This window comes from Oncorhynchus masou, chromosome 23 (genome assembly GCF_036934945.1).
Source record: "Oncorhynchus masou masou isolate Uvic2021 chromosome 23, UVic_Omas_1.1, whole genome shotgun sequence".
Taxonomy (NCBI): domain Eukaryota; kingdom Metazoa; phylum Chordata; class Actinopteri; order Salmoniformes; family Salmonidae; genus Oncorhynchus; species Oncorhynchus masou.
Window position 1 is genome coordinate 37,700,623 of NC_088234.1, and position 20,177 is coordinate 37,720,799.

The 20,177-nt window shown below is 41.3% G+C and overlaps 1 protein-coding gene across 1 annotated transcript in view; it reads right to left on the bottom strand.

Moving 5' to 3' along the window:
- Window positions 1-19,438, bottom strand: part of LOC135510777 (actin-binding LIM protein 1-like) — a 160,874-nt gene extending 141,436 nt beyond the window's left edge. Inside the window, exon 1 of the mRNA XM_064931987.1 lies at window positions 19,023-19,438. Coding sequence (XP_064788059.1) covers window positions 19,023-19,278 — 256 coding nt within the window. The 5' untranslated portion in view covers window positions 19,279-19,438. The remainder of the gene's footprint in view (window positions 1-19,022) is intronic.
- Window positions 19,439-20,177: the final 739 nt, after the last annotated feature.

The following is a 20,177-nucleotide window of genomic DNA, read 5'->3' on the forward strand; positions in this document are numbered from 1 at the left end:
ATTCACCCTCTGAATGGCACACATTCATAAGTCATGTCTCAATTGTCTCAAGGCCTAAAAATACTTATTTAAAACTTCTTATGGGCAGGTGGGATGGTAGCATCCCACCTGGCCAACATCTGTTGAAATTGCAGAGCGCCAAATTCAAACTACAGAATTGTAAAAAAATTAAATAATAATAATAATTTTTACCCCCTTTTCTCCCCAATTTCGTGGTATCCAATTGTCAGTAATTACTATCTCGTCTCATCGCTACAACTCCCGTACGGGCTCGGGAGAGACGAAGGTCGAAAGCCATGCGTCCTCCGAAACACAACCCAACCAAGCCGCACTGCTTCTTAACACAGCGCTCATCCAACCCAGAAGCCAGCCACACCAATGTGTCGGAGGAAACACCGTGCACCTGGCGACCTTGGTTAGCGTGCACTGCGCCCGGCCCGCCACAGGAGACGCTGGTGCCCGATGAGACAAGGATATCCCTACTGGCAAAGCCCTCCCTAACCCGGACGACGCTAGGCCAATTGTGCGTCGCCCCACGCACCTCACGGTCGCGGCCTGGGTGCGAACCCAGAGTCTCCGGTGGCACAGCTAGCGCTGCTAAATATTTAACTTTCATAAAATCACAAGTGTAATACATCAAAATAAAGCGTAACTTCTTGTTAATCCAGCCAGGGTGTCAGATTTCAAAAAGGCTTTACGGCGAAAGCACACCATTCGATTATCTGAGGACAGCGCCCTGCATACAGATGCATGAAAAACATATTTCAACCAGGCAGGTGCGTCATGAAAGTCAGAAATAGCAATATAATAAATACCTTACCTTTTATGATCTTCTTCTGTTGGCACTCCAAATGATCCCAGTTCCATCACAAATGGTCGTTTTGTTCTTCTTTATATCCATAAAAACTCAGTTAAGCTGGCGTGCTTCAGTCAATAATCCACCCAGTTTCCCTCCATCAAAATGCCAACAAAATGAATTCCAAACGTTACTAAGAAACTTTTCCAAACAGGTCAAACAACGTTTATAATCAAACTTTAGGTAACCTAATACGTAAATAAACGATCAAATTTAAGATGGAGAATCGTTATTGTCTTTACCGGAGAAACATACCAAAGAACGCGCTCTCTTCCACACGCTTGGAAACACCTAGAAAAACTACAATTTCTGGCTCATTTTTCCAAAACCAGCATGAAACTCTTTCTAAAGACTGTTGACATCTAGTGGAAGCCCTATGAACTGCAATCTGGGAGGATTTCGCCTTATAATAAAAGTGACAGCCATTGAAAACAGTGGTAGGCTGAAAATCTTTTGGGGGGGGATGGTTTGTCCTCGGGTTTTGCCTGCCATAATAGTTCTGTTATACTCACAGACATCATTTTAACAGTTTTAGAAAATGTAGAGTGTTTTCTATCCAAATTATATGCATATCCTAGCTTCTAGGCCTTCTAGGCCTAACAGTTACTTTGGGCACGCTTTTCATCCGGACGTGAAAATACTGCCCCCTACCCAAGAGAGGTTAACCTATCTCCTCCCCTAAATTTACACTGATTGAAGTGGATTTAACCTCTTGAAACTCCCCATCCCGGATCCGGGATCGTGACTAAAGCCTCAGGCTCATTAGCATAACGCAACGTTAACGATTTCTGAAAATCGCAAATAAAATGAAAATAATGCGTCTGCTCTCAAGCTTAGCCTTTTCTTAACAACACTGTCATCTCAGATTTTCAAAATATGCTTTTGAACCATAGAAATTGACTAATTTGTGTAAGAGTATGCAAAGCTAGCTTAGCATTTTGAGTAGCATTTAGCACGCAACATTTTCACAAAAACCAGATAACCAAATAAATAAAATCATTTACCTTTGAAGAGCTTCGGATGTTTTCAATGAGGAGACTCTCAGTCACATACCAAATGCGCAGTTTTTCCTGAAAGCGTCTGTGTGTAGGAGAAATCGTTCCGTTTTGTACATCGCATCTGGCTACCGAAATGAACCGAAAATTCAGTCACCTACAACGTCAAACTTTTTCCGAATTAACTCCATAATATCGACCGAAACATGGCAAACGTTGTTTGGAATCAATCCTCAAGGTGTTTTTTCACATATCTCTTCATTGATATAGCGTTTGTGGAAGCTTGCATTCTTCTCTAAATTCCATGGAAAAATACTTGCAGCTGACTTTTGCGCACCAATTTCGGCGCAGGACACCGGGCGGACACCTGGTAAATGTGGTCTCTTATGGTCAATCTTCCAATGATATGCCTACAAATACGTCACAATGCTGCAGACACCTTGGGGAAACGACAGAAAGGGCAGACTTACTCCTCTCGCATTCACAGCCATATAAGGAGACAATGGAAAACAGAGCCTCAAAAATCCTGCTCATTTCCTGGATGCCGTCTCATCTTGGTTTTGCCTGAAGCTCACGTTCTAGCGCACGCACAGAAAATATCTATCAATTATATGCATAGTCGAGCATCTTTTTGTGACAAAATATCTTGTTTAAAACGGGAACGTTTTTCATCCAAAAATGAAATAGCGCCCCCATAGCATCAAGAGGTTAACATGTGCCATGAATAAGAGATTATAGCTTTCACCTGTATTCACCTGGTCTATGTCATGGAAAGAGCAGGTGTTCTTAATGTTTTGTGCATTTAGTTTATGTCTTCCCTGTTGTTCTTGTTCTCATCCCAATGCCCCGAGGCCACAAACCTTACTACACCAATCGTCCCATCTACTAATCTTCCTTCTATTCTAAGGGCGTCCATCTGAAACAGTTTGGAACAATTCAGGCATATATTATGACGACATGTTGTGACGACATGTTCAATTTGGTCTTCAGTAAGTTTTTTTGGGCGCACAAAAAAACATCCTCTAAGCAAGACAAATTCTGGTAGCCAAAGTCTACACCCCTTGGTCGGTGACTGGTCAACATTAGGGATTCTTCAATGAGGTGTTTGTTGTCATTCAACAATTGAAGACTTGTTTTCATGCAATTTCTTCCCTTGAGCAACACTGCACCAGATATCTTAGTTATATGAAAAACTGTGCGACTAAGAACTCCTCTGCAAAACCATCCCCCTCTTTCCTTCCACACGTACTATCCACATTGGCTGGCCCTGTAGACATGAACCCCCACCCCCGCTCCATCGACAGCCTACTCCTTCGCCACTGCCAAGCCTCTGGCCAAAACTGCAACCACTCCCTATCCAGACCATCTCCAGTCTCGCCTGCTCTTCACCAGCAGACCATAAATGGTAACAACATCAATCTAGCTGGCCTGCTCCTACCCTCCCACGGCTCCTGTCATTCCAAGTCCAGCTCTGCCAAAGGTCACCCCTCCTCTCCAAGCTCTCATCAACCAAGGATCCTCACTTCCTTAGAGTTTGCCCATGCTTTCTTTCTGTAAAGCCTTTCCCTCCAGACAGTCAGAGCTGGACGACTACTTCACAATCATCCTCAACCTGGGTGCCCAGTTTGGTGGCTCCACCTTCAATACCTACCACCTGTTCTTCACCGTGGCCACCGGATGGGTGCAACAGTTCAATGAAGGCACCTACTAGGGTACCATCGATAACGAGCTATATTGCAGGAACATCGACGGGGGCCGCATGGTGTGCAATAATTTCAATGCACTCAGCTGCAATGCCTCATCCGGCAAGTTGCTCAATGTCTTCTCCATCTGCGCCATGGCCTACACCCATCATAACTGCCCCCGCAACCACGACACCCGCAACCCCTTCAAATCCAAGCAATTATGACTGACAAACCACATCTCTATCCCCATTAACATCCAGCCAAACTTTCATCTTACCCCAATACCCCCTTCCTTCATTTCCTCCTCAAATGCCTCACTCATGGTTTCTCCCCCAGCCATCATCATCCTTCACATGCCACAACCTTCATACCCACAAGCACAGATCACACATCAATGGAAACCGTTCTTGCTAAGAAGAGCAAAGAATGTTTAACGATCAGCCCCTTCTCATCACCATCCTTTCCCATCTACAGAATCAGCCCCATAGGGTTAGCGTCATGTAAGTACTCCAGAAAGAAACAAATCATTATCGACCTCTCTGCCCCCACAACAGCCACATCCGTAGTATCAACAGCCGCATCGCAAGCCAAGCCTTCTCTTTAGAGTACCATACAGTCATCCACAACATTTCTATGATCAAGCTTGCGAGATGTGGGGCTCAGCTCACCAAAGCTAACATCATCAGTGCCTTCACGGTCCCTCCTCTGGCCTCAGAATTTGGGCATATTTTTTGGGTTTGCTGGAAGGCCCAGTTCTACTTTGCGGTTCACCTCGCCTTCAGCTGCAAGAGCAGCCCCAGGCTCTTTGACTTCCTTTTGGAAGCAGTGCTGGATCCTGACCAACAATTACAAAGTGCCATACGTCCTCCACCTCTGTACGACTTCCTGGCCGTCGACTACCCATCTTCCCCTCCTGCTCAAGGTTTCAACATTGTCACATCTGCTTTAAACTCCATCGGAATCCCCCTTTCTCTGGAGAAAAGAGAAGGTCCATCCGCCTCCCTAGAATTTAGACATCACCCTCGGCACAGTCTCCTTCCAAGCTTCACGACCTCCGGACATACTCAACCTCACCACGTCATCCTCTCCAACCACCTCCAAAACTCCACTGTTAATAAACAACTGTTTCTCTCCCTCCTCAACTACACCAAGCGTGTCATCCCCCAGGGTTTCTCCTTCATCTCCAACCTACTTGGCCTATCATCTTCCGTTAATTCCCTCCACCACAATATCACCTTGAATGACCCCTGTCGAATGTAACTACGCCTCTGGCATCTCCTCCTCACCAACTGGAATGGTATCACACTCTTCTATTACAACCACATCTCCTCAACCAAAGACCTTCAGCTCTTCACCGGCGCTGCCCCTTCCCTCAGCTTTGGAGGCTACTACAGAGGGAGATGGTTCTCTTCTGAGTAGCCTGCAGGATTGACCTTTCTTGACTCCCTAGCCCCATCCTCAGCACTTCAAACTATACCCCATCATCACCGCTGCGTCCCTGTAGAGTCACAAATGGTCCCAGAAGAGAGTGTCCTTTTCCACACAGACAATCTTGTCTTAGTCCATGTCATCAACAATGGCCAATCCAACTCCCTCTCCATCATGTCGTACCTTCGCAGACTTACCTGGATTGTTTTATGTCATCCTAGTGGCACCTCTCTTGACTGCGAAAAGAACATTTTTGGTTCTAGAGTTAATTTCCTGAAATTGTACACATTTTTCCATGGGATAGAGAAATTGTTGCAGTTTTAAAGCAGGTTTTCTGCAGTTCTACACAACATTTAGACATTTTAGAACAAACATGCAATTGTACCCATTTTGTCATGGGGTGGAGATACTTTTGGGGGTTTTAAAGCTAATTTCATGCTATTCTACACATTTTGCCATGATTTATGCCATTTATGCATTATTTTACCAGGTAAGTTGACTGAGAACACAGAATTTACAGCAACGACCTGGGGAATAGTTACAGGGGAGAGGTTGGGGGATGAATGAGCCAATTGTAAACTGGGGATTATTAGGTGACCGTGATGGTTTGAGGGCCAGATTGGGAATTTAGCCAGGACACCGGGGCTAACACCCCTACTCTTATGATAAGTGCCATGGGATCATTAATGATCTCAGAGAGTCAGGCACCCATTTAACATCCCATCTGAAAGACGGCACCCTACACAGGGCAGTGTCACTGCCCTGGGGTTTTGGGATATATATATATATATATATTTTTATTTTTTTAGACCAGAGGAAAGAGTGCCTCCTACTGGCCCTCCAACACCACATCCAGCAGCATCTGGTCTCCCATCCAGGGACTGACCAGGACCAACCCTGCTTAGCTTCAGAAGCAAGCAGTGCTGGCAAAATAAATAAACACAGCATTTTTTTAAGCGGCAAGTCAGTTAAGAACAAATTCTTAATCATAATGGCAACCTAGAAACAGTGGGTGACTGCCTTGTTCAGGGGCAGAATGACAGACTTGTACCTTGTCAGCTCTTGGATTTGAACTTGCAACCTCTCAGTTACTAGTCCAACACTCTAACCACTAGGCTGCCCTTCCGCCCCAGGATTAGGTGGTTGGTGGTTGGATGGGCTATTTACAGATTAACTATGTACCGGGGCAGTGATCTGTGAGCTGCTGGTGCTTAAAGCTAGTGAGGGAGATATGAGTCTCCAGCTTCAGTGATTTTTTTCAGTTCGTTCCAGTCATTGGCAGCAGAGAACTGGAAGGAAAGGCGGCCAAAGGAGGAATTGGCTTTGAGGGTGACCAGTGAGATATACCTGCTGGATTGAGTGCTACGGGTGGGTGCTGCTATGGTGACCAGTGAGCTGAGATAATGCGGGGCTTTACCTAGCATAGACTTACATATGACCTGGAGCCATTTGGTTTGGCGACGAGTATGAAGCGAAGGCCAGCCAACGAGAGAGTACAGATCGCAATTGTGGGTAGTATATGGGGCTTTGGTGACAAAACAGATGATACTGTGATAGACTGCATCCAATTTGTTGAGTAGAGTATTGGAGGCTATTTTGTAAATGACATCGTAGAAGTCGAGGATCAGTGGGATGGTCAGTTTTACGAGGGTATGTTTGGCAGCATGAGTGAAGGATGCTTTGTTGCAAAATAGGAAGCCGATTCTAGATTTAATTTTGGGATTGGCGATGCTTGATGTGAGTCTGGAACGAGAGTTTACAGTCTAACCAGACACCTAGATATTTGTAGTTGTTCACATATTCCAAGTCAGAACAGACGGGCGGGCAGGTGCGGGCAGCGATCGGTTGAAGAGCATGCATTTAGTTTTACTTGGATTTAAAAGCATTTGGAGGCAACGGACGGAGAGTTGTATGGCATTGAAGCTCGTCTGGAGGATAGTTAACACAGTCGTCTGCATAGAGGTGGATCAGAGAATCACCAGCAGCAAGAGCGACATCATTGATGTATACAAATAAGAGAGTCGGCCCCAGATTTGACACACTGAACTCTATCTGAGAAGTAGTTGGTGAACCAGGCGAGGCAGTCATTTGAGTGACCAAGGCTGTTGAGTCTGCCGATAAGAATGTGGTGATTGACAGAGTCGAAAGCATTGCCCAGGTCGATGAATATAGCTGCACAGTAATGTCTCTTATCGATGGAGGTTATGATATTGTTTAGGACCTTGAGTGTGGCTGAGGTGCACCCATGACCAGCTCTGAAACCAGATTGCATAGCGGAGAAGGTATGGTGGGATTCGAAATGGTCGTTAATGTGTTTGTTAACTTGGCTTTCAAATACCTTAGAGAGTCAGGATAGGATAGATATAGGTCTGTAGTAGTTTGGGTCAAGAGTGTCTCCCCCTTTGAAGAGGGCGATGATCGCGGCAGCTTTCCAATCTTTGAGAATCTCAGACGATGCGAAAGAGAGGTTGAACAGGCTAGTAATAGGGGTTGCAATAATTTCAGAAGATATCTTTAGAAAGAGAGGGTACAGATTGTCCAGCCTGGCTAATTTGTATGGGTCCAGATTTTGTAGCTCTTTCAGGACATCAGCTATCTGGATTTGGATGAAGGGGCGAGTTCCTGTGGGGGGTGCCGGGCAATTGACCGGGGTAGGGGTAGCCAGGTGGAAAGCATGGACAGCCGTAGAAAAATGATTCTCAATTATAGTGGATTTATCAGTGGTAACAGTGTTCCCTAGCCTCAGTGCAGTGGGCAGCTGGGAGGAGGTGCTTTTATTCTCCATGGACCTTACAGTGTCCCAGAACTTTTTTGAGTTTGTGCTACAGGATGCAAATTTCTGTTTGAAAAGCTAGCCTTAGCTTTCCTAACTGCCTGAGTATATTGGTTCCTAACTTCCCTGAAAAGTTGCATATCACGGGCGCTGATGAAGATTTAGTCTAAAGTGCATTACTGTGGCTTGGAAACACGGTGACATTTGAAAAGGAGGCAAATCATAAGTAGGACATTTGTGGAGTGGTTGAAAAACAAGTTTTAATGACTCCAACATAAGTGTATGTAAACATCCGACTTCAACTGTACATATCTACTATGTGGAGTATGTAACTTTAAAAAATATATGGGAGCCAGAGACAGCAGTGGGGTCAAACTGTAGAACCCAGTTTCTACATTTGAATATAAAAATTTATTTTTTTCAACCAATACTACACTACATTTTAGCTCTGGGACCCTCAGGATTACAAATCAGAGCAAGATTACTTACATTCACCTCTGAAGGTAAATAATGTATCAAACCAGTTGACGTGACAAAAGTGTTTTGTTGTTGTGCACTATCCTCAAACAATAGCATGGTATTTTTGTTATTGTAATAGCTACTGTGAATTTGACACTGCAGTTAGACTAACAACAATTTAAGCTTTCTGCCCATATAAGACATGTCTATGTTCTAGATTTGGCTGTTGTTTACAATGTTATTCTCGTCACATTATCTTATATTGAGCAACATCGATCCCGGTTTAGGGACACCGATTCATTTGATCGCGAAAATATCAAATACTTAGGATGTTTAATAAGTGACAAGAAACTACCAGAGCTGGCTCTGGCTAACTAACACTATCAATGAAAAACAATTGGGCTACGGTATTTCTGGTCAAATTTGACCATTTAGCTAGACCCTTTCTGCCAAGTGTACTCTGAACAGAAGGTTCATGGCTAGCTGGGTAGCTATAATGATAGCTAGCTAGCAAAAGTTAGCTAGCTCAACTGATGGCCTTGTCCAAAATCTGTCTTGCCTACTACTTATTAAAACTACATACTGTGTCCTAATAGTACTACATACTATTTAGAACGTACAGTTTCTAAAAACATATACGGTAAGCAGCAAATAACAACATACTACTCCTCCATACTGAAAAGGTGTCATCTAATGTGCAATTGCGCTCATTAATTTGTATAGAGCCCTATTCTGATTATCAGCTGTTGTCAAACACACATACAGTAAGTGTTAATAGACTACTCTCTTCCTCAATAGTGTGCAGGGAATTCTAATTGCTGAAAAGTCTAAATGAGTATGAAATTCTGACATTTAATGCAAACCACGTTTGACTTTTCACATACTAAAAAAAGCAAATTTTCGCATAACCAAAAAGTATGTTATTTAGAACACAAGTGTATTCGGACAAGGCCAATCTCTCCTGTTGAAATTGACTTGGAAAAACTCTCACCACTTTAGCACTGTCCATAAATAATGATCCTAAACAGTAGTGTCGTTTCAGGAGATTTATTATAGTTAGCTAGATGGAGAACACAATCTTTTCTTCTAATTCTACAACATAAATCTGACGACCACTGACGGGAGCAGTCGCACAGTACAGCGCAAGTAAAAACTGAAATCTACTTGGAGATCCCAGCCCCAGGTTATGTCCTGTCTGAAATAGCTGGATAAAATGTCAAATGTAGAGTTCTGATTGGGTCGATTGCAACGTATAGGCAGAAATTAAGGCACACTTGCAGTTTAACACTGGATTTCTTAAAATGGTATTAAATGGGAGATTTTATTTTATTTGTTTATTTTTGGCAAGTCAGTTAAGAACAAATTCTTATTTTCAATGATGGCCTAGGAACAGTGGGTTAACTGCCTTGTTCAGGGGAAGAACAACAGATTTATTTTATACCTTTCCAGTTTGGGGATTTGATCTTGAAACTTTTCAGTTACAAGTCTAACATTCTAACCACTAAGCTACCTGCCACCCCAAAAAATCAGAGCATGTATGTAATCATGCTTTGCTTACATGGACCTATGTGTTAAAACAAACTTGCTTGCAACCATAGACCCACAAGAATAAACCAGAAGATCAGTTGATCTCTCATTGTTACCGTGTCAAGTGATTATGCTACTCGACAGCTGCGTCTAAGTCAGGGGTGTCAAATATACGGCCCACAGGCCGAGAGGGTCCAATCCAGCCAGACGGAGGTTTGAGTAAAAAAAAAAACAACATTATTTAAAAAATTATAATACATTTAAACAAACTCCATATACTTTAAAATGACTAAAACCAAATCGGTACTGTATAGAAATGATAACGGACCTACATTCATACAGTTTCTTGACTGTGTCCAGCTTGCTAATAATCCCCTAAACAAAAGCTAGGCAGTCAGGGATCATCTAAAATTTCCTAAACTATGGATTAGATGACTGTTTTGTTTCCAATGTTGTATAACGTATTTTCAGTGTGGCCCTCTGGACCTTGTTGAAGACCGGATACAGCGCCCGGGGCAAAATTAGAATGACCTGTCAGGTGTATAGGGTGACGAACGCAAAAATACTAGAAGCAGTAGGCCTAGAATATAAAAGTACTAGGCCTATATTTTATTCAAACGTTTCACCTTAAATGGCAAAATAATATAATATGTGCTATTTGAAATAACTTTATAAGACTCCATTTGATTTAAAAGATTGACTTGATTTAGTTACATCCTTTCAAATACGGACAGTCCAGGGATATTTTACTGTCCGTCTTGATAAGAAATGGCCATACGTTTTAAAGACAAGTTGTAATTAATGGATACATAAATTGGAAACAAAAAAACATAAGAATAGGTGATTAGACAACCCCCATGAACTGTAAATCAGTCATTTTTCCCATTACAGATGTCAAAGAAAAGCACACACACACACAGCAAGGGGAGGACAAAGCGTGGTGTTTAAAGACACAGAGAGCAGGCAATGGCATAAACATAATCCCAAGGCCGTGTCGAGTCCAACGAGGTGCCCCGCTTGACCGTAGCTCGCTCGGTCTGAGCTCCCTTTTGAAAAAAGACTGCAGTATAATTGCAGTATGCTGCAAATACTGCATCCAAAATAACTGTTTTTTTTTACTGCAGTAATTTTCCAGTGTAACTGCAGTTAGAGTGAAATATTTTTTGGGAATGGGTTACACAGTAGTTTCCTATTTATACAAGTTGTCAAATTGCCACAGTAGATTTGCCGTTGTCAATGAGGAAATACTTTATTTCAGTTGTACAGAGTGATTGTCAAAATCAATTGTAGATAAATCACTCTTAGTCTGCTAAAAAAGCTGAATTAATTAGTGTCCGATGATACCAGAGGGCGATTATGGAATTTTCACAATGCCCTCAAATGACATAATTTCCAAAGTAGCATGTTGACAGCTGGTCATGCCTCTCTTTGTGTTATATCTAGAATACATAATCTAGCCACAATGTACAAAATATTATTGCAGATAATTGTATGGCCAGTATACCTAACACAAGGTAATATATTGTTAAACCAGCAATACGCTCTGAAATCACCCAGTTGATCTAAATTGCAACCATCACTTGCCATCGTATTGCTGCTCCCTCAAAATTATATCAGTGTTATTATTTTGTCCTGGTTGCTGTGAACATATTTGAAGACATTTGCACCTCTGGGGGGTATTATCATTGGTGTAAATTAAACCTCCATTTTTGGCAGCCCAAGGATTTCTTTTACAATAATTCTGTACAAATGACAGAAGTATTTCCTCATTTATCAAGGCAATCTACTGTGGCAATTTACCGTTCACATTTTATGAATGGAAAGACCACCAACATGAGTCATTTTTAATCAAGGGGCGAAAATAAAATATCCCTGAACATTCCATATCTAAAATGTGCAACTAAATCAAGCTAATCATTATTGACTAAATATGTGTTAATTAAATTGCAGTCCCATCAAGTTATTTCAAATGACACATTATATTCTAATTATGTTGAAATTCAATATTAAATGTTAGCTATTTGAAATAAATTACCACTCACCTGTTTTGAGCCCCACATTTTTAGCAAAAAATAATAATATATATAATATATATACAGTGGGGAGAACAAGTATTTCATACACTGCCGATTGTGCAGGTTTTCCTACTTACAAAGCATGTAGAGGTCTGTAATTTTTATCATAGGTACACTTCAACTGTGAGAGACGGAATCTCAAACAGAAATCCAGAAAATCACATTGTATGATTTTTAAGTAATTCATTTGCATTTTATTGCATGACATAGGTATTTGATACAGCAGAAAAGCAGAACTTAATATTTGGTACTATTACAGAGATTGTTAGCAATTACAGAGATCATACGTTTCCTGTAGTTCTTGACCAGGTTTGCAGCAGGGATTACCCGCAAAACACCAGTCTCAACATCAAACAGTGAAGTGGCGACTCCGGGATGCTGGCCTTCTAGGCAGAGTTGCAAAGACAAAGCCATATCTCAGACCAGCCAATAAAAATAAAAGATGAAGAAGGGCAAAAGAACACAGACACTGGACAGAGGAACTCTGCCTAGAAGGCCAGCATCCCGGAGTCACCTCTTCATGTTGACACTGGTGTTTTTATTTATTTTATTTTACTAGGCAAGTCAGTTAAGAACAAGTTCTTATTTTCAATGAGGAACAGTGGGTTAACTGCCTGTTCAGGGGCAGAATGACAGATTTTGTACCTCGTCAGCTTTGGGATTTGAACTTGCAACCTTTTGGTTACTAGTCCTGTGCTCTAACCACTAGGCTACACTGCTGCCCCAGTGGGCCTATTTAATGAAGCTGCCAGGTGAGGACTTGTGAGGAATCTGTTTCACAAACTAGACACTCTAATGTTCTTGTCCTCTTGGAAATTGCAAATTCAACAATGAGTCATGTGTAAGGGATCAGTGGCTAACTGCAAGCAGTGCAAAGCAACCAGTGGCCTGCTATTCAATGGAGTGGCTGGGTTCCCACCATAAATCCAGAGAATGCCCAACTTTAAAACCTGTTAAGGCTCAGAAAAATACTGCCCCCTTTGGATGAATTGCGTGCCCATAGTAAACTGAAAACAAATCTGTCCAAAATTGCTAATATATGCATATAATTATTATTATTGGATAGTAAACACTCTAAAGCTTCTAAAACCGTTTGAATTATGTCTGTAAGTATAGCAGAACTCACAGGGCAGGCAATCTCCCAAACTAGTTTTGGCATCCAGAAAGTTGGGGCAACTTTGACCCCACCGTTCCCAACCAGCTATGGATCTGGAAACACTTTCTATGTCTTCCACGAGATGTCCTCTATCAGTAGAGCATTTAATTGTGCAAATCCCGCGAGCTTTGACCCTTGGCAGGCAAAAGAGTGGGTGTCGCGAGAAAATACATGCGCGTTCGAGCGCGAATTGTACACAGTCATCCCTCCGTTCCAGATTGTCTGAGAAGAATTGCTTTTGTCCGGTTGAATCGCCAATTGTTTTGTACGTTTATAACATCCTAAAGCTTGATTCTGCACTTAGTTTGACCAGTTTAGTCGACATATAATATGTAATTTTGAAGTTTTGATGCGCAACTGTTCGGGACCAGAAGTCATTTTGGATGCATTTCAGCTAACACGGGTAGCATATGCTACTATAACTACACACGAACTGAAACAAAACGATGTATTGGGTAAGTATGACTCCTTCCACTACATTCTGATCGAAGACCATCAAAGGTAAGGGAATATTTATGTTGTAATTTTGTATTTCTGTTGAGTCCAAAATAGCGGAAAAATATTGCTTACGTCTGAGCGCCGCCTCAGATTATTGAATAGTGAACGAATTCTGTAATGTTAAAAAGAAATGTGACAAAGCAGTTGCATTAAGAAGCAGTGTATCTTTGTAACTATATGTAGAACATGTATATTTAGTCAAAGTTTATGATGTGTATTGCTGTTATCTGGCGGAGCTATCTATAATTTCTCCTGACATTTTTGAGGATTTTCTGAACATGGCGTCAATGTAAACAGAGATTTATGGATATAAATGGCATATTATTGAAAAAACATAAATGTACTGTGTAACATGTCCTATTACTGTCATCTGATGAAGATTTTCAAAAGGTTAGAGAATTATTTTTCTTTTAATCCTGCGTTTGTGATTGCATCTTTTGTTCGACAAAATGGCTACATATCGTCTGTGTCTTTGTGGTGGTTTGACATACATTTGTGCTATGTTTTCGCCGTAAAACATTTTAGAAATCTGACTCGCTGGGTAGATGAACAAGGTGTTTGTGTGGAAGTTAAATATTTCGAAGAATATTTTGGCATTCTGTGCGCCACCTTTTGAGTTGAGCGGGGGGAGGTGTGGTGCCCTTGGGGAACGTGTAGCGTGAACACAGTTAATGACAAAGTTTGATGACAAAACCGGCACTCCACCTTCATGTTTAAGTGAGCACATCACAAGCCAAGGTGAGGCCAAAAATGTCTTGTATGCCTCTGTATAAATTATGTAATATGCAAGGGAGATATGTATACTGTAGCTAAGAAAGTAATACTAAGTGTATGTTGTGTAGTAAGCTGTTAGTAGCCCATGTGCCTCACCCTAATAATTTGGTCTATTTTCAATAATTTCATAATTTCACCTAACATTACTCTTCTGACACAGTGGTGCTGCACATGTAGCCTGTAACCTGTTTTTGATATATGTCATCATCTAATATTGTCAGAGCTTTCATTGTCTGTTATATGCCCCCTTTATTTATGCTACGGTTCTGACTTTGTGTCCAGGGAAAATATTGTAAGTGCAGGCCATGTTCTGCATTCTGACTCTACATTTCAAAAGTGCTGAACACATAGTTATATTGACCATGTCCGTCGTCGCTCGCTCATTAATGTCTTAATCGAAATGACAGAATGCCTCTTATCCGCTCATCGTTCATCTCAATTGTCAGAAGAAACCTCATTTGTTTAACTTCTTATGTCCGCAGGAGCAGTATTGAGTAGCTTGGATGAAAGGTGCCCAGAGGTGCCCAGAGTAAACTGCCTGTTCCTCAGTCTCAGTTGATAATATACATATTATTATATTATTAGTATTGGATAGAAAACACCCTGAAGTTCCTAAAATTGTTTGAATGATTGGGATATGAATGAAGTTGCACTTCCTAGGGCTTCCACTAGATGTCAACCGTCTTTAGAAACTTGAATGAGGCTTCTACTGTGAGGGGGACTGAATAAGAGCTGAATGAGTCAGGTTACTGGCAGAGAGCCATTTCCTGGTCATGGGCATTCCACATGATATCAACTTGCGTTCCGTTGCTCCTCTAGACACAAAGGAATTATTGAAGATTTATGATAAAAACATCCTAATGATTGATTCTATACTTAGTTTGAAATGTTTCTTCAACCTGTAATATAACTTTTTAAAGTTTTTGTCCGAAGTATTGCACGAGCGTTTGGATAGGTGTACCTAACACTAACAAAAGTAGCAACTTGGACATAAATAATGGACATTTTCAAACAAATCGAGCAGTAATTGTGGAACTGCGATTCCTGGGAGTGCATTCTGATGATCAAAGGTAAGGGAATATTTATCATGTAATTTCTGGTTTCTGTTGACTCCAACATGGCGGCTAATTTGATTATTTTTCTGAGCGCCGTCTCTGATTATTTCATGGTTTGTTTTTTTCCGTAAAGTTTTGTTGAAATCTGACACAGCATTAAGGAGAGGTATAACTATAATTCCATGTGTATAACTTTATGATTTAATCATTCATGATGAGTATTTCTGTTGAATCGATGTGGTTATACAAAATCACTGGATGTTTTTGGAACTAGTGAACGTAACGTGCCAATGTAAACTTTATCAAACAAAACATACATGAAGTCCTATGAGTGTCATCTGATGAAGATCAAAGGTTAGTGATGAATTTGATCTCTATTTGTGCTTTTTGTGACTCTTTTGCCTGGAAAAATGGCTGTGTTTTTCTGTGGCTTGGTGGTGACCTAACAATCGTTTGTGGTGCTTTCGCTGTAAGGCATATTTGAAATCGGACACTGTGGTGGGATTAACAACATTACCTTTAAAACGGTATAAAATACATGTATGTTTGAGGAATTTTAATTTTGAGATTTCTGTTGTTTTGAATGTGGCGCCCTGCACTTTCACTGGCTGTTGTCATATCATCCCGTTAACGGGATTACAGTATCATACTCATTCATCTTATACAACAATTAGATCTAAACCTCATATCTGAGGATATTATATAAACAGTGTAATGGTAATGTGGCCACACCGTCTCCCATGAGCTTCCCAAGTTGTGACCAGTTCGTTGCTGGATTCTTCACCAATCTTTTATACTTTCTCCGGAACATGAAATTTGTTCATACCTCAAGTTCTATGAGGTGGAAGAAATTCCTTTGTGCTCCATGAAATTCTACTCTCTCTACTATGTGTCCATTAGGAGATTCTCAGGAATTTATGACGTCTCTCTGACCACAGCAACCTAGTTGAAGGAGGAAAGGTGGAGGCAGGGAGAGGGGGATGGGCTTGCTATACCCAAAGAGGCCAACGTCATGACAAAGTATTTAGCGGTTGTATAAACAAAGGTTTAAACAATCAGGGAAACCTTCGCATGTTATCATAACCATTGTTGCGCCATCCTATTTTTTGTTTGGGGGGGGTTGAATTGACAAAGTTATGGATCTATAATCTATGGATCGCCTTATCTAGCTTTGTAAAGTCTCAATTTATTATGATTTATAAAGCCTTTACTAAGCAGTGCTTATGTCACCCTTTAATAAACACTGGTTTATATCATAAATTACAGTGGGTTATGTCACATTTGACATTTCCAGCTATGTCACATGGTTATGCTACATTTATGAATCCTTTATAGAGCATGACATACGGTTAGAGATTACGTGTGACCCATTTATGTCTTGCTTATGAAGCCTTTATGAATGGTTTATGAAGCCATCATAAGTTACACTTTGTTTAAAGCGGGACTGTATAAACAGTAAAGCCCAATATTAGTGGACCATATCTTTCCGTTATTGTGATCTAAACTACTCTAGTTATAATATACTCTAAATTTGCAATTTAGCAGAAGCTTTTATCCAAACACTGAGTGCATACATTTTCATTATGTATGTGATCCCTGAGGAAATTGAACGTACAACCTTGGAAATGCTAGCGCAATGCTTTTACCAACTTGGGCACACGGGACCACATTAATCCAAGTCACATTTGCATTGATTTCAACAACTTGATTCCAAATAAAACACCTTTGATGCCTCTACTTCTTCAAGACCATGAGCACCACACACACACACACACACACAAACACAGTCTGAGCCACAGGATTAGGGGATATAGACTATGTAGAGTCCTGGATTGGTCTTGTAATCTTGAAGCCATCTTATGTTGGGGGGGAAATGTGTTTCGCTAAGATTCCCAAAAATGATTCATAATAAAATGATTTCCCTGAGAATTCGTGAGTTAAAGACGATACCTTCTGTCTCCTTGATTAAGGACTGGATTTTCCATCCTATGCTAAATTTAGAGAGTCAACCAATTCTCCTGGTGAGAGGTTATATGTGGGATGAACAGGCAGAGAAAGTTAACTGTTTTCATACCAATATGCATTGGGAAAAACCTTCAGAGAAATAAACATGCTCATAGGGAATGTTGACAAACACTGATTGAATATAAAATATGAGATAAATCATAAGCTTTTTGGTCTGTAAGGTGAACATATTTATTGATGCGCTACTGCTACCTGAACACCGTCACTGCAGGCTTTAATGCTCAAATCAGTTTAGATTTTTAAATCCGTTTTGGAATACTGACTGTACAAACAGCAATTTACAAATGACCAAATCAGATGTGTTTATTCAGATAGCAGTAATTTCCTGACATGGCTACCCTAGTTGTCATAGTAACGATGGGTGTGTAAGCAGTGGTGTAGGCTGATTGGTTCTCGTGCTTCCTATTACTTATAATTCATGTAGCAAGCTAAGGTGACAACAATGCCTGTCATGGACGTTTCCCAGTTGCTTTGAATGTTCATAATCATAGTGTCAAAACCCTTTTCAAGCCTCAAAGGATAAGATGATCCAACTTTCAAAACAAGTCCTTTTTGGCTAGCCAACACAGTCAACTAGCTCGCTTGGTAACTGTTTAAGCTTTCTAGCACATTCACTAATTTGTTTGTAAACAATGAACTAGCTAGTTAGCTACCACATGTTATTGTCAAACTGTCAACAGAGTAGCTAGCAAGGAACAAGATATGCCAAATAACAGTCTAAAAACTACTTGAGGGCAAATAAATCAGATTTGACTGTTCAGACACAAGTCAGTATGGTCAGCAATCAGATTTGTATCTGATTTCAAACCACCTACAAAGGTGGTTTGAAATGTGGCTTGTAATATCCGATTCTATGTGCATTTTTCGCCGTTCAGACTGCAGTGTGAACAAGACATTAAGGTCACAAACAACACTCTTATATAAACCAATATCTTTTTTTTTTTTTTACTAACATCTCTTTTACAGGAATATACTGTCCAAAAAACAGAAACTGTACAATACACATTGCACGCATATACTGTACCTTACACTACCCACTCTAAAGCTTTTGAAAATCATGATACAAGCGAGGATGATGATGACAGAGCAGAAACAGACTCGAGAGGAGAACTAGGGCTTGGCCTCTATTTCTAATTAAATGCATTGCTCCTTTGTCACAGCATTTCCACGGACACAGGAGGATTGCCATAGCTCTAGGCTGAGCCTGACCATGCTACTACTGACATCAATGTTTTATTTATATGTCTATTTTTCACCCACAAATCTAGCCTACATCAATTCCTCATCCATCCAATGTTCTGTACAGTAAAGAGTCCAATAAAATGAATGCAAAAGCATATAGCATGATAAAGAATAAGGCAGAGGACACGCACACACACACACGGGCTGATGACAGAGGCTGGGTCTGTTAGAGGATAGGCTGGTGTGTTCTGCTGCAGTGGGGCACAGCCCTGCTCCTCTATTCATTTGTCTATCTTTGGGTGCAGCTAACTACATGTAAACACCCTTGCTCCCACCGCACACACCGACACAAATAAATACACACTTCAAGACACTCGCACAAACACACCGTGATTAGACACAAAATACGGTATCCCTTTGTCATCCTCGACATCTGGATCATTGAGAGAAATGAATCTCATACATCCTCAGTCACTGGCCTGTTCCTTCCAACCCTCCTCCACACTGTACAGGACAAACCCCCCTCTCTCTTACCGTCCAGTCCGAAGCAGGAGCCGATTTTCTGGGCGTAGTTGCAGAGCCCACCATCATAGGGAGGCTGCTTGTGCTGCTGCACCGTACTCCTCTCTCCCATCTCTTCTACACACTCACACACGGTCCCGTCCCGGCACTGTTTCACTTCTTCCTTCCCCTCAATAATGCAGTCTTTTGCACAGACACACACACACGGAGGCACACACTCACCAAGAGTCACACACAAGGCCAAATGCACGCGCACACACTCACACATGCAGACAGAAAAGTGCTGAGGCGGAGGGTCTTCATGCTGCTGAGTGTGAGCAGAAACCCTGTCCTGTTGTCAGACTAAGGAGAAGCCAGGGGATTAGGTTACTGCTGTGGTGTGATGCGTTCCCATTCAAAACCGACTGTGAGTCAGACAGATTCTGCTGCAGTGCAACAGGTAGGGAGAGCTTGCTGGTCCTTGCCAGAGGAAGGGTGGGGCTTTGAGGAAGAGGAGTGCAGGACTGGGGCTTTAAGGATGGGAAGGGAGACAAGACATCCCTGACTATTCTATTGCCTACCAGGGAAACATCTCCATAGGCCTATAGCCGTGGGAAGTCGGGTGTTGTGGGTTCTGCAGCAAACCCTGAAATAATAGTTTATAAATATATATATACACTCAGCAAAAAATAAACTTCGTCTCACTGTCAACTGCGTTTATTTTCAGCAAACTTAACAAATATCTGTATGAACATAACAAGATTCAACAACTGACGTAAACCGAACAAGTACCACAGACATGTGACTAACAGAAATTGAATAATGTGTCCCTGAACAAAGGGGTGGGTCAAAAGAGACACACATAAAGACACAGATACAGACAGAGTCAGACTCACAGCCATTTACTCCCAGGGTTTCTCTGGAATAGCTGACTCTGTATTGAAGGAGCTATTTGATCACCACATCCCTGATGTCTGTCTGGCTGCATACAGGATATAATGTCCTGTTATTGGGGTTCGATACAGCTTAGAGCTCTCAAATTAGGCAGTCTCCAGTGGTATGCAGATGTGATTAGCATCGCTTAAAGCCTATTCAGTGTTCAACCAGCCAATCGTTATCAGTGAACTTAACCTTGGCTCCCTAATTATGTTAGAAATTAAATAACAAAAATATAGTTGTTGCATAAGT